We start from the raw sequence: 14,834 nt of genomic DNA on the forward strand, positions 1-14,834 counted from the left end.
TTTGTCCTCGGCAGCTTCATTCTTTTGCTGTCAGTGAGGTTTGTACAAGCACGCAACTCTGTCTCTAAGCTGTCCGCATTGGTGCGTTTGTCCCCCTTTTGCTTTTCCTGATTCCAGTAGTTCTCTGTTCTTGCGTTAGGAGATTTCTGTTGGGTCTGACTCACTTCTTAAGCTCAGCATAGAGAATGCCCTTAAGAAATCCTACAGCTCATATGGATGTCCGAACCTAAATAGTCTTCTCTGTGTCCAAAGAGCATAGATACTGTGCGTATTGGTCAATTTCAAAAGTTCCTTATTGGAAAAACGATTCTTTCAGGAGATACACATTATGAGCCGCGTGCAGCGAAAGTAAAAACTGTTTCATTCATGATCTTGGTGCCTGTATGTTGACTTAAGGAAGAATGCTCACCATCCAGGCGTTGCAGACTAACATTTTGGTTGTTATGGTCAGTTTTGGTGATCACCATGCTGGAAACAGTAATTCAGTATTTTGTGTTTGAGTAAGATTGACGGATGAGCTAGAGTTGGTTGTTATTTTCGTTAGCTCAGCATTGGGGTAGGATGTAGGAATAGGACGTTTTATCACAAGTGTCATTTCTTTGTATCCATGGATGAATTTAACGACCATTTTTTAAACTTCAATGAGGCATGGTAACTGATTGGGGAAGCATTTGACTTTCAAAGTGAGGAGGCTCGTGTTGGAATCCATTTGAAGACGTAGAATTCGAGCTTAATGTAGTTGGTCATTGTGGTAGCCAATGAATATCCTCGTTCACCTACAGCCATAGAAACAGATGACATAGTCTGCCCCAAGGAATGAAAGCTTAAATCAACTATTATATTGAATAGTGAGATGCTTGACATTTTAATGTCATAGAGTTAGAATGTCGTTTTCATGATGAATTACATCCACAGTTAAAGTTTGACATTGTTAAAGCTATTTCTAACACATCCTATTTCATAGTGGATTCAGCCACACCCAGAGATGCCAAGTCAATCAATGGTAGACCTTATTCGGATAACCCTGACTTTCCAATTCTCCCTGTAACTCTGGCCTGTTCGTTTGTTGTTACCACCGTGGTCATAGCGACCGTTTTCTTTAAACTAAAAGGTAAGAGATTGTTGATCATAAATTACATCAAAGTTGTTTCATTAACATCTCACTGAGTGTATAACAAGTTGTTTCATGAACATCTCACTGAGTATATAACAAGTTGTTTCATTAACATCACACAGAGTATATAACAAGTTGTTTCATTAACAACTCACAGAGTATATAACAAGTTGTTTCATTAACAACTCACAGAGTATATAACAAGTTGTTTCATTAACATCTCACTGAGTATATAACAAGTTTGTTCATTAACATCACACAGAGTATATAACAAGTTGTTTCATTAACAACTCACAGAGTATATAACAAGTTGTTTCATTAACATCTCACAGAGTATATAACAAGTTGTTTCATTAACATCTCACAGAGTATATAACAAGTTGTTTCATTAACATCTCACTGAGTATATAACAAGTTGTTTCATTAACATCACACAGAGTATATAACAAGTTGTTTCATTAACATCACACAGAGTATATAACAAGTTGTTTCATTAACACCTCACTGAGTATATAACAAGTTGTTTCATTAACATCTCACTGAGTATATAACAAGTTGTTTCATGAACATCTCACTGAGTTTATAACAAGTTGTTTCATTAACATCACACAGAGTATATAACAAGTTTTTTCATTAACATCACACAGAGTATATAACAAGTTTTTTCATTAACATCACACAGAGTATCTAACAAGTTGTTTCATTAACATCTCACTGAGTATATAACAAGTTGTTTCATTAACATCTCACAGAGTATATAACAAGTTGTTTCATTAACATCTCACTGAGTATATAACAAGTTGTTTCATTAACATCTCACTAAGTATATAACAAGTTGCTTCATTAACATCTCACTGAGTATATAACAAGTTGTTTCATTAACATCTCACAGAGTATATAGCAAGTTGTTTCATTAACATATCAAAGAAAGAGTTATACTTAGTCTTCACTTTAATTAGTAATGTCATTTATTAAACATTTGCTAATACTGTCGTTCTTACAAGATTTTTTTATAATCAGAGATTCAATACAATCCAAATACAACAGAGATGTTCCTCTTTAAAAATATCGCGTTTGCCCCATGCCCCTCAGTTTGAGAATCGCTTATCTACTGCTTCTTGCTCGAATGGCTCAAACGTTTCCACCAAATGTGTCCTCGCTAAGTTATGGTCAAAAGAAGTGAAGGCTAAGTCATGTGGTAACAAGTGTGAGAATAGATTTAAGTGTGAGAATAGATTTAAGTGTGAGAATAGATTTAAGTGTGAGAATAGATTTGAGTGAGAGAATATATTTGAATGTGAGAATAGATTTGAATGTGAGAATAGATTTGAGTGTGAGAATAGATTTGAGTGTGAGAATAGATTTACATGTGAGAATAGATTTACACGTGAGAATAGATTTGTATTTGAGAATAGATTTACGTGTGAGAATAAATTAACGTGTGAGAATAGATTGACGTGTGAAAATTTACTTTGGAATAGATTAGAGTGTGAGAATAGATTTAACTGTGAGAATAGATTAACGTGTGAGAATAGAGTTACCTGTGAGAATAAATTTGAGTGTGAGAATAGATTTGTGTCTTCTTCTTCTTCCTCGTTGTCATTTTTATGTTGGAGCGTTCAGTGACTAGACCAATATATGAGATGAATTGCGCAGTGGTTTCTAAATCAGGGAACGCTCTGTATATAGTTTTCTTTCTATTGGGGTGTTTTGGGCCAGTGTCTTGTACGGGCCTCATGGTAAAAAGAACAGTTTTGAAGGACATGGTCAGCATTCTCTGGTGACACTTTACATGGGCAGATTTCACTGGTTCCAATTTCTCGACCGACTACAGGCACTAAGGTTCATTTGCTGCAGCTTTTGGACAAGCCCAACAAACGCTGCTGAAATTCTATGTAACGTGGCCCCATTAAACTTAATGAGGGAGAGGGCGGTACTCACGGCTTATGAGAGTTATAAAAGGGGCGACTTTAAGCTACCTACTACAATATTAGTAAACTAGTGGAGAGAGAGGAACCGTATCAAAATGCGCTCGTTCCTGCACATTGCAACCAATTTGAGTAAAACAGCTGGGCTCTCCACTGATAGAGTTCCCATTATAAGAATAAGTACTTGCCCTCCGTGGAGGAGATTGCCAGACCCACAAATTAACCTGTCCCTTATAGGGCATAAGGGAGCCACCAAGAGGCGATTAACACCTGCCATACTCCAAAATTTGGCATCAGCTACATCAAAGTTCTACCCATCAGATGCCATTTTCTGTTATACCGATGAGTTGGTATTGAGGGATCCAGATAGATCTGGGTATGGGGCCCTTATAGTCTACCAAGACCGGCCAGAACCAAACCGGCTCTCTAGTCCATGCGGCTTCGCTTCATGTTCCATGGACGCCGAACTTACAGGGATAACTCTGGCATTCGAGGCTATTAGAGCCCAAATGACCCAAAGTGAAACTAGCGCAACTACTGTCCAGTCTACTAGCGGGGGAGGGTTGCCCGTAATAGAAGAGGCAGTCAGCGCCGCAGATAACATCCTCCGAGCTATTGGAGCTGTCGTTTTCATGCAGTGGGCGCCTTCACATTGCGGCGTTAGGGGCAATGAAACGGCAGACTCCCTTGCACGAAAGGGAGCTTTGGCAGCCACACACCTCGAAGCACCAAGCACGTTTCTACAAGCAACGGCAGAAATCCGAGCACTCATTCATGAGAAGTGGTTAAAGTCCTGGGAGGAATGCGATAGAGCACGTAGTGTCTGGCAGCATATGCGTCACCCAGATCGCGACGATCCGTGGTGGCGGTTAAGGAGGTCAGAACAAGCAATCATTGCACAGTGTAGGACGGAACATTGTCCTGTTGGGGCATACTTTGCTTGGTTCCGCCCGAACTACGACTCCCGATGCCATCACTTTGGAGAGAGCGTCAAAACAGTGTCGCATATCTTGTACGAGTGTCCGAGAGCTAAGGGGGGAAGTGTCTGAGCAGTCACTCGACATGTATGGTAGCTACGGGGCATTACGCCAAACGGCCCAGTTTTTTTGCCAGAGCACTTCGAGAGGATTGAGTCCTTCCTGCTCTGATTTTTCAATAGGAGCTCATCTCATCTCTCTCAGGTTCCAATTTTGACCTTCCGATACATAAGTTGTCTCATTCTTGGAGTGTTGACCATTAATTTTTACTTTCTTGTCCAAGCCACTGGCTCCACAGGCAGAGATAGAACAACCACCAGCTCGCTTATGTGGCGGAGAGCCCGGATTCTACCTGCGCGGCGGGATTTCACAGGCAGGACGCCACATCTATTAGAATTGTTACTGAACTCCAACATAGATGAGGTTGCGTTTCAATGTGTTATGCGCCATGACGCCCATTGACTCCGACTTCAGCTTGTTTTTCGTTTTGGGTATACTCCCATAGCCTTTGATCATCCAAGATCATCTGCAAGGCAGCAGGTGTTTATTTTCTGAGTTTTCTCTCCTAGATGAACTGCTATCCCTAGCTAACGAGCTTCATCTACCCGGGTTTAGAGTTAGAGCGCCCTATACTCTCTTTTTGTAATCATTTCCCAGATTTCTGAGATGTTTTTAGTAAATATTCTAACCACTGGAATACTTCACCTCATCCTCCATGACTGCAAACAAGTTGGTACGCGGCTGTTTATTTGGTATTCACAGCTAACCCTTATATCTAAGGTCCTTCCCTAACTGACACCTGGGGACGCGCTTGGTAGAAGGTGGTAGCTCCCCCAAGATTTGCGTGTGAGGATAGATTTGTGTCTGGAGTCGCTCAACGGCTAGAAACTTTAACAATTTAACACCTTTACAATAAACACTTTAAAAACACATTCTATTGGTACATTAATATTTACAAAAAATGATATGTATGCTTCTTTGTTTATCTTTACAATTGATTTATTTTATTTCTCATTTCTAGGAAAACATTTACTGAAAGCTCAACTCAAGGAAAGGTAAGAAGGGATTCTTAACTTATTTGTCCAACAGACACAGCTCTAGAGTTCATCAGGGAAAAAGCAAAATTTTTAGCTTACAATTTATCATTATCACTTCCAGATCTCTCTAATATCATATTCACTTCTAATCTCTCCAATATCACATTCATGACATATGAACATCTCTTCAATACCATATTCACGTCATATGAACATCCTTTAATATAGAACATGAGTACGTTAAAAGATTTTTATCAAGTTCATTATAAGCTCTTTACAAACTGACAAACCTAAATGGTTAAACTAACAATTCAAGATCATACAAACCTAAATGGTTAAACTAACAATTCAAGATCATACAAACCTAAATGGTTAAACTAACAATTCAAGATCATACAAACCTAAATGGTTAAACTAACAATTCAAGATCATACAAACCTAAATGGTTAAACTAACAATTCAAGATCATACAAACGTATTTATAACTTGAATTCATACAAACATCTTTCCTTCACTATTGTGAAACAAGCTAAACCACATACCGCATGTTACCCAATATTACAAGGCCATACAAATCTTTCTTTTGTTTTGTTTTGTTGTAAAATGTTTTACATGTTTTGGATGTTCCTTCAGAGTTGAAGATAGTTTACTTCCTAGTCCAAACCTCCCTCAGGACGACGGGGGATGGGAGCGGGCAGGGTTTGAACCCGGGACCATCGATAAATCCAAACGACAGTCCAGCGAGCAAACCGCACGACCAGGCAGCCATCCATTACCTTCAATAAACTCGCTGACACTACACGAGTCATCAAATAAAGCTTTTAATTATGTCCTAGAAAGGATTATGAACAAACCACAGACCTGTGATATAATGGATATAGTTTATTTCTGTGAACATTGAGACAAACAAATTGACAAGAAGATAATTGAGTGAAATATGTTTTGAAAACAACTAGTTGACATTGTATTGTGTACGTCAGTAGTGGAAAGTTCCAGTCTTGTACTTCTGTTTCAGATCTCAAAGTCTAAACAGACCCGCTGAAGGTAGAGTAACCTTTTTTTGTACTAATTTATTACAAACTGTTTATATTTATTGTATTATAGCTGTTATAAATATTTCCAGTCCAATAGTATATATATATATATACTAGACATATGTTACCCGCGACCCGCGGGTCTTTATTTGCGCATTACTGTCGATATAGTCACTGAGAGTGTTTTGTAAACAATTAAACGAAATAATAATGTAATAAGTAAAGCGAATGTGTCAATGTTAAAATAGCTAATAGGCTTAAATCCATTTTTTTTTAAATTAAAACATTTGCTTTTGAATAATCTAGTGGATTGGATGTAGATGTATGTTAAACGTAGCTAATGATCCTTTCACGTTATTTCTCTTTCGCTACGAAAATAAAATTAGTTTTGCGAAAATGGTTTACCCGAAGTCGATACATTCTTATCTATTAAAAACGAAAAGAGCGATAGCTTTGTTAAATAAATGGGATTATAAAGTGAACAATTAAACGAAATAATTTTTAGTACGCGAGTCATGAATGAATATAGATCTAGGCCTATCTCAACTCGGCTTCGCAGCTGTCGTAAACGAATGTAGCTTTAGAAAACCAAATTTGAATGTTTATTTGATCAAAATATGAAATGAATGGACTTTAATTAATATGTTTATGTGTTAAAGTATAAGACTATCTGTGCGAAGAGAAGTTTTATCATCTTAGTGTTTAATTAGAGTTTTAGATCTAGGGATGGGATTATAAAGTAACAATAAAACGAAATAATTTTTAGTACGCGATTCATGAATGAATATAGATCTAGGCCTTTAACTCGGCTTCGCAGCTTTCGTTAACGAATGTAGCTTTAGAAAACCAAATTTGAATGTTTATTTGATCAAAATATGAAATGAATGGACTTTAATTAATATATTTATGTGTTAAAGTATAAAACTATCTGTGCGAAGAGAAGTTTTATCATCTTAGAGTTGGATTAGAGTTTTAGATCTAGGGATGGGATTATAAAGTAAACAATTAAACGAAATAATTTTTAGTACGCGATTCATTACGGTATTGTCTAATGAAAGAATGTTCGTCAGGAAATCTGTAGTTACAGATATCAGGAACTAATTTATGTAAAAAATGCTTTTGAAACACAACATTGAAGGTTAATTTTATTATATAATGAAATCAATGGATCTTCTTTTGTATTTTCATGTGTCAAAGTAAAAAACTATCTGCGCAAAGTGTATTTCTTAAAATTAGATCTAGGTCTAAATCCTTTCTATCTTTTCTTATGTCAACATTGTAGACATGGCCTAGATCCATAAAATACTATAGCTGTAATAGAGTCGGACAACTTTATTTTTTTTGAGGGTCTTAAGTTTGTTTTAGGGCTACAATACATACACTACGGTCTAAGTTGGTACCCAAGGGACATTCCTGCCTAGTTTTATCAAGATTGGTCAAGCGGTTTTGATGTCTATAAGTAACATACATACATACATACCCCTCACATTCTACTTTATAATATAGAAGATATATATATATATTGAGCAGACCTATTACTTTCCTAATGGAGGACAATTTTAAACAAGGGAAATAATTTGACATTTAGAACTGCAAAGATAGGGAAACATAATGAGAAACGAGAACACTATAGCTAAAACTTTTTGAAAGTCAACTGCAAGTCAGCGCAGCTCACATGCTGGTTTTGTTCTCTTAATAACTAATAAATATTTAGATTTTTAAAGAATAGAACATTTTTATCCGATCCCATTTCCCCCCTTCGAGAGAAACAAAATCCTGGTGAATTAAGCGAATGTATAAATCTACTAGACTTTATACTACACTAAAGATAGAACTATAGATCTGGTGATCTCGACTTACAAGTTTGTGTGCAAGTTGTTCCTGAACATAAATTTTCTAAACTGTAAAATGCATGAGGCCTGCATACAGACATATCCGAAGACGTATAGTTTGTTCAAGATTTTCTCGTTTTCTAGCCAAATTGAGATTATTATCTATTTATACTTTGAAAGATTATGACGTCAAACTGGAGTTTTCCCAGAGTGGCCAACGAGCTAGTAATTCTTTCCCCAGTGATATATATTAACTGTCGAATGTCTATGCCCATCGGTAGAGCCGTTTTCGAGAACCGTGTCCACCCAAGTTCTAGGTTCCATTTATTTTATTTGAAGTTTAATTTTTTTGCCGATGAGTGTGTAACCTGAATAGAGGAATTTTAAAAAAGTGTTGCTTTGTCATCAAAATGCTAAACAGGTATGTGTGACTACACAAACCAACAAAATCTATATTTACAATCCTTCCACCTCCTGGAAATAGTGGCCTCACTGGTTCTGTGACATCTACCATACATAGTCGCTAAAGTTCAACTTTACAGTAGGTTTTCTCCAAAATACATGACAGTACCTGGTGCGGTTATACATGACATCACTATACGTGACTTCCACTGTGGTGTGCCTATACTTGACATCACTTGTGGTGTGGTTATACGTGACGTCACCGGTTGGGCGGCTATAGGGCTGTGCTGAGATTTAGACCTACAAACTTTCACGACTGTTTCAATGATACAGCAGCAGGTTGAAATTTTTCGGCAAGGTTGAATTTTAAAACGCACATGAAGCTCCAAGAAATCCTCAAAACCAAAGTCACACAATGAATAAACGTTTTGATGACTTACAGAATAGAAACTCTGTCTCTAACAGGAAGAAAGTATTTTTGAACACAAACATGGGCTTCACTACAAACACACGTGACCATACAAACATGGGCTGCACTACAAACACACGTGATATCAGTGACAGAGCCGTTGGCAGGCAGCTATCAGTTAACGGTGGTGACAAAACAATTACTAATTTAAGGAGAGTCGAAGGATTGGCGAATGTAATTGAAATTATTCTCCAGCATCAACCAACACATTCAGACCTTGGAATACCTTGTCTATTTGGAGAGTAGTCTATTTGGAGAGTAGTCTATTTGGAGAGTAGTCTATTTGGAGAGTAGTCTATTTGGAGAGTAGTCTATTTGGAGAGGAGTCTATTTGGAGAGGAGTCTATTTGGAGAGTAGTCTATTTGGAGAGTAGTCTATTTGGAGAGTAGTCTATTTGGAGAGTAGTCTATTTGGAGAGTAGTCTATTTGGAGAGGAGTCTGACTTTTCTAAATCGGATCATAGCAAATATTGAAGAGACGTGACTGAAATTTACTAATGATATGTAATAGATAAAACTGACTTTGACTCAAGGTGCCCCCGCTGCGGGGAAGAAGAGGAAATCGTATCTCATATTTTTTCTGACTGCCCCAAACTTGTTGATCTTCGTCTCGACAGGTCTGGGAAACCAAAAATACTCGACCTGTATGTTGACATGTATGCATTACGCAAAACCACAGGGTGTTTGTCTAGGGCTTTTGCAAGATATGGAGTTTGATGATGATGATAAAACTGAAACATAATACTTTCTAATTTATTTATTTATATTATATTTTACATAGATGTCACATATCTTCCAACAACTGACTCACAGATCCGTCTTGTTTTACAGGCTATACTCCAGACACCGGAAGTACTTCCACTACGTATATGCCTCACCTGACAGACACCATGAATCATCACTCGACACTAACTGTACGTTTATTGTTAGTTATCTTAAACCTCCGAGATCGAATTTAGCTCATTAATAAGAAAACAAGTTAAATACAAGTTGATCTAGATTTTAGCATACATTAATAGGACATAAACACTTTGACTCATTTAAAAAGCTTATATCTGTTTGTCTGTCTGGTCAAAAGTTTGTACACGTTATTTCTCCGACAACCAATCTGGGGTCTAACTGAAATTTGGCACAATTATTTCTTTTACCTTACAACACAAGAACCAATTTAAAAAAATAACCGACTAGTCAAACTTTTGGTAATTAATTATTTTGTTTGATATCTCGAACAAGGGAAAGAAATGTTACCATTGTGCAGGCATTAGGATATAAGGTTCTTTCATTCTGTACTCATTAGTGTCAACTCTTGACTCAGCTTCCCGGCGAGTGATTCACTGGAAATGATTCAGTGAGTCAGCCGTTGGTCATGGGAACCATTTTTTGGTGAGACAAGTGTCTGTGAGCCATTGTGGGAAAGCCAGTTATCTTGTCAACCGGTTGTCTAAGAATCATTTGACAGTTTTATGATGAACGATTTTTCGGGTAAACTATTTGATAGGCAATACAGTAGTCCAATGAACAAATTGTCTGATGAACCAATGGTCGTGAATGAATGGTTGAACAAACTTTCTGTGAACAATTTGTCAAGATCCCTCTTTAAGTATAGTTTTCTCAAAACAATCTAAATCTAGTGTTTTTCTACCCAAGCTAGTTGAATCAGTAAAAATATTGGTCTCTTCTACTCTCTTTCTGTAAGTTTATTTTAAATTTCAAAGTTCGTATGCCCTTCATAGCAGGTTGATGTTTTGATTCAATTCTTTATTTCACATTTTAGTTCATTCATTGTCTTTTGTTCCTCAAAGATCCCCATGATTATTTCAGAATTGATATAGTGAATGACAAGGAACACAATAAACGTGTGTGTAACTGTATGAAGTTTTCTTGTCCTTGACCTTTACTCTTTCCACTCAATATCTACAAAGTAGTCCAAAGATTGTGAATCTTTGATTCAATATTTGCATGTAGTTTGTTTTCTGTTGGCATGTGAGACACGTTCGTTATATGAAGTCATTATGCAATGGTGTGTTCCTTTTCTTGTTGTTTTTTATTAACCCTATTTCCCTTTGATCCATGTTGTTCACTTGTACATGAATTGCTTTTATTATTTCTCCTTAACTCTTTCTCTCCTAACTAACGATACCAACGTTGATTTCACCAGAATGTGGTAAATAACTACTCTATGTGTTAGTGAATCCATGTGCTACACTTTGACATGAATTTATTCTATTATTTCCTTATGATCCATGTGGTACACATGTACATGAATTGAATTTATTATTTACTATATTTTCGATATTAAAAAATTATGATTATGCTCTACTCTATTGGAAACAGGAAAATGGCCAAACAATGACAACAGAAGGTCTGACCTTCATGACAGTGGGCAACACACAGGTCATCAAGAAAACAGAGCGAACCATCATTGAAGAGGTCCGCGAGACGGTCGAGATAGTCAACTTGGACTACAATGGCATGAACACTGACCAGGAACATCCTGTGAATGAAGAGCCAGACTTACAAGAGCACACCTACAGCAACATTAACTTCGTACCTTCTTAACTTGGTTATGTCCCTTTAACAGTTGCTGCTCTATTAATTTGGTTATGTCCCTTTATCCATTAGTGAATCCTGAACGTGTTGAAGCCACGACATACGAGCGTACCTCGTCGGTTCAGTCATTCTTTTGATTTGATTGTTTGGAATTATTTTAAACAATAATTTTAAAAACTATAGCTATATAAACTGTCAAAATATGTTGGTCACAGCTGGGGCTGCTCAGCCAAGGGAAATACTGCATTCCTCACTAATCTTCGGACTCAAAGACAAGCCTTATTATTATTATAGGCTGTCGTACTGAAATTTAAATTTGTAATTTAGGAACATGTTCAAGTAGTGTCCACTTCACTCTTTATGGGGGAACCAACACTCAAATAGACGGATGATTTCATTTCATCTTTTTATTGGAATGTATGTGTACGAGGTTCAGTGTTTGACCACTGACTGATCCTCATCAAACTAGTTGTAAGAAAAGTTCTTTCAAATCTAGGGAAATATTTGGTTGATGGAAAATCTATATACAAAGTCTTTGGTTCATTTAATGAAGTGTAGGCTAATGAAATTTGAATCGATGTTAAAATAGAAGCAAGTGTGTGTGTGGTTCAATGGTAGGCAGACTTGGATACTTCATTCTTGAAAAAAAAAGTTATCAGCCACTGATTTAAATTGGTTTAACTGTTGCATAGAGACATGGATTCTTCAAATAACTGAAATGGTTAAAATATGAAGCGAAGAGTTCCATGGGGCGTGATAGCTTAGTGGTCAAGCACTTAGGTTCCGAAACAGACAGTTCCAGGCCAAATCTCCTCTGAACTATTCGTTTTTTAGGATGCCCCTGAGTTTAACCAACTTTAATGTGTAACTGACATTAATTGCGAAATGTAAAGGCGGTTGGTCGTTGTGCTGGCCACATGACACCCACATAGAAACAGAATAGCTAGCCCTATGTATCGCAAGTCTGAAAGGGAAAGTTAAATAGCTTCTAAAATTATTACCTAGTGTATAGAGAAATAGAACTCTAATAGAAATTAATGTTGTCAGGCTATTATAATGGGATGCATGCATGAAATGTTATGAAACAAGTTGTCACTAACATCAATTCGCCCATTGAATATAATGATTCAACTATTCATATCACTCATTAATATTTTATATACGAAAAAATAGTCTATTTAATACATTCCATATAGAATTAAATTGAAATTAATTAGTTAAATTAGACTTTTAAACTAGTTCATTACATTTGTTAACACGTATTCAAACTATTTGGATGTAGCCCTAATTTAAAATAGATAACTGCTTTAACTCTAATATAAGAGACAGTCAACGAAAGTGACCACGTTCTGTTATGTACTGAATCTTGGAAGTTTTGTTATGGAAAATGTTCAGTGTAAATATTGTTTACAATACATGTAAATGTGTAAAGAAAATTTTTTCAAGTTTTTAAAAGTTAAATGTTGAAATGTAGATTTACTGCATTTTTAGGTGTAAATGATTTTCAGATGACTGCTTAAATATTTTACAGCTATAGATCTTCATTGAATGCTTAGATATTTTACAGCTGTAGATTGACATTGGCTGCTTAGATATTTTACAGCTGTACATTGTCAATGACTGCTTAGATATTTTACAGCTGTAGATTGTCATTGACTGCTTAGAAATTTTACAGCTGTAGATTGTCATTGACTGCTTAGAAATTTTACAGCTATAGATTGACATTGACTGCTTAGAAATTTTACAGTTGTAGATTGTCATTGACTGCATAGATATTTTACATTTGTAGATTGTCATTGACTGCTAAGATATTTTACATTTGTAGATTGACATTGACTGCTAAGATATTTTACATTTGTAGATTGACATTGACTGCATAGATATTTTACATTTGTAGATTGACATTGACTACTTAGATATTTTACATTTGTAGATTGACATTGACTGCTAAGATATTTTACAGCTGTACATTGTCAATGACTGCATAGATATTTTACAGCTGTACATTGTCAATGACTGCATAGATATTTTACAGCTGTACATTGTCAATGACTGCTTAGATATTTTACAGCTGTACATTGTCAATGACTGCATAGATATTTTACAGCTGTACATTGTCAATGACTGCTTAGATATTTTACAGCTGTACATTGTCAATGACTGCTTAGATATTTTACAGCTGTACATTGTCAATGACTGCTTAGATATTTTACAGCTGTACATTGTCAATGACTGCTAAGATATTTTACAGCTGTACATTGTCAATGACTGCATAGATATTTTACAGCTGTACATTGTCAATGACTGCTTAGATATTTTACAGCTGTACATTGTCAATGACTGCTTAGATATTTTACAGCTGTACATTGTCAATGACTGCTTAGATATTTTACAGCTGTACATTGTCAATGACTGCTTAGATATTTTACAGCTGTAGATTGACATTGACTGCATAGTTATTTTACATTTGTAGATTGACATTGACTGCTAAGATATTTTACATTTGTAGATTGTCAATGACTGCATAGATATTTTACAGCTGTACATTGTCAATGACTGCTTAGATATTTTACAGCTGTAGATTGTCATTGACTGCTTAGAAAGTTTACAGCTGTAGATTGTCATTGCCCGCTTAGATATTTTACAGCTATAGATCTTCATTGAATGCTTAGATATTTTACAGCTGTAGATTGTCATTAAATGCTTAGATATTTTACAGCTGTAGATTGTCAATGACTGCTAAGAGCAGAGTTTCTTAAATTTTGAGACGCGAGGTGCTATAAAGAGGACACGAATTAGGGTCTTCTGATTTTTATCAAAGCCAAAAAAAGCAAACTTTTGTTTCCATTGTAGTCATGAATCAAAATTAAATTCAATACATTATTACCAACATTTATCAATTAAAGTGTAGTCTGTTCATCCTCAAAGAAGGATCTTTTAAACTATCTTGTGAGAGGCGTCTACATAAATATAGATTTTAAAAAGTTCTTTTAAAGATATTTTGCAATACAATAAACTATATACGTTTTAACTGCTTTTTAAATAATGTTTGTAATATTGTCATGGGCTTAAAAATGAGAATTTAAAAAGTTTGCACAATTGAACAAAAAAAAATGCTGATAGAGTTGATTCGTGTCAAGGTCATTTCTGGAGGGGGGTGGGGGGATTAAAGTTGTTGTTTGTTTTATAAATATTTTAATAATAACAATAAATTTTAAGGCATTAATTTCATTATCAATCAAACTGTGTTGTGTTCTGATACAATTGTAGTGGTTTAGTCTCACTGTCAAATAGTGATGAAGTTCAAAGGTCAGATCAATGTTTTGTTTGAAAGAGTTGAGTTAGTGCCTGATTTAACCATGTGTACTAGTAATGATGCTTCATTAAATTAACAACTTAAGTAAAATCATTAAAATAAGTGACGCTTCAGGATAGAAGACTTAAAAGTGAAGTTGCAATTATACATAAAACACTGAACTATAAACTTTAAA

At 35.7% G+C, this 14,834-nt stretch overlaps 1 protein-coding gene across 1 annotated transcript in view; it reads left to right on the forward strand.

The window, feature by feature from the left end:
• LOC106078290 (uncharacterized) overlaps positions 1-14,586 on the forward strand; it is a 28,478-nt gene extending 13,892 nt beyond the window's left edge. The window contains exons 5-9 of the mRNA XM_056010257.1: positions 965-1,111; positions 5,041-5,074; positions 6,072-6,100; positions 9,625-9,707; positions 11,128-14,586. Of these exons, the coding sequence (XP_055866232.1) occupies positions 965-1,111; positions 5,041-5,074; positions 6,072-6,100; positions 9,625-9,707; positions 11,128-11,352 (518 nt within the window). The 3' untranslated portion in view covers positions 11,353-14,586. The remainder of the gene's footprint in view (positions 1-964; positions 1,112-5,040; positions 5,075-6,071; positions 6,101-9,624; positions 9,708-11,127) is intronic.
• The last annotated feature ends 248 nt before the right edge of the window (positions 14,587-14,834 follow it).

The sequence above is a fragment of the Biomphalaria glabrata genome, chromosome 14 (genome assembly GCF_947242115.1).
Source record: "Biomphalaria glabrata chromosome 14, xgBioGlab47.1, whole genome shotgun sequence".
Lineage (NCBI taxonomy): Eukaryota > Metazoa > Mollusca > Gastropoda > Planorbidae > Biomphalaria > Biomphalaria glabrata.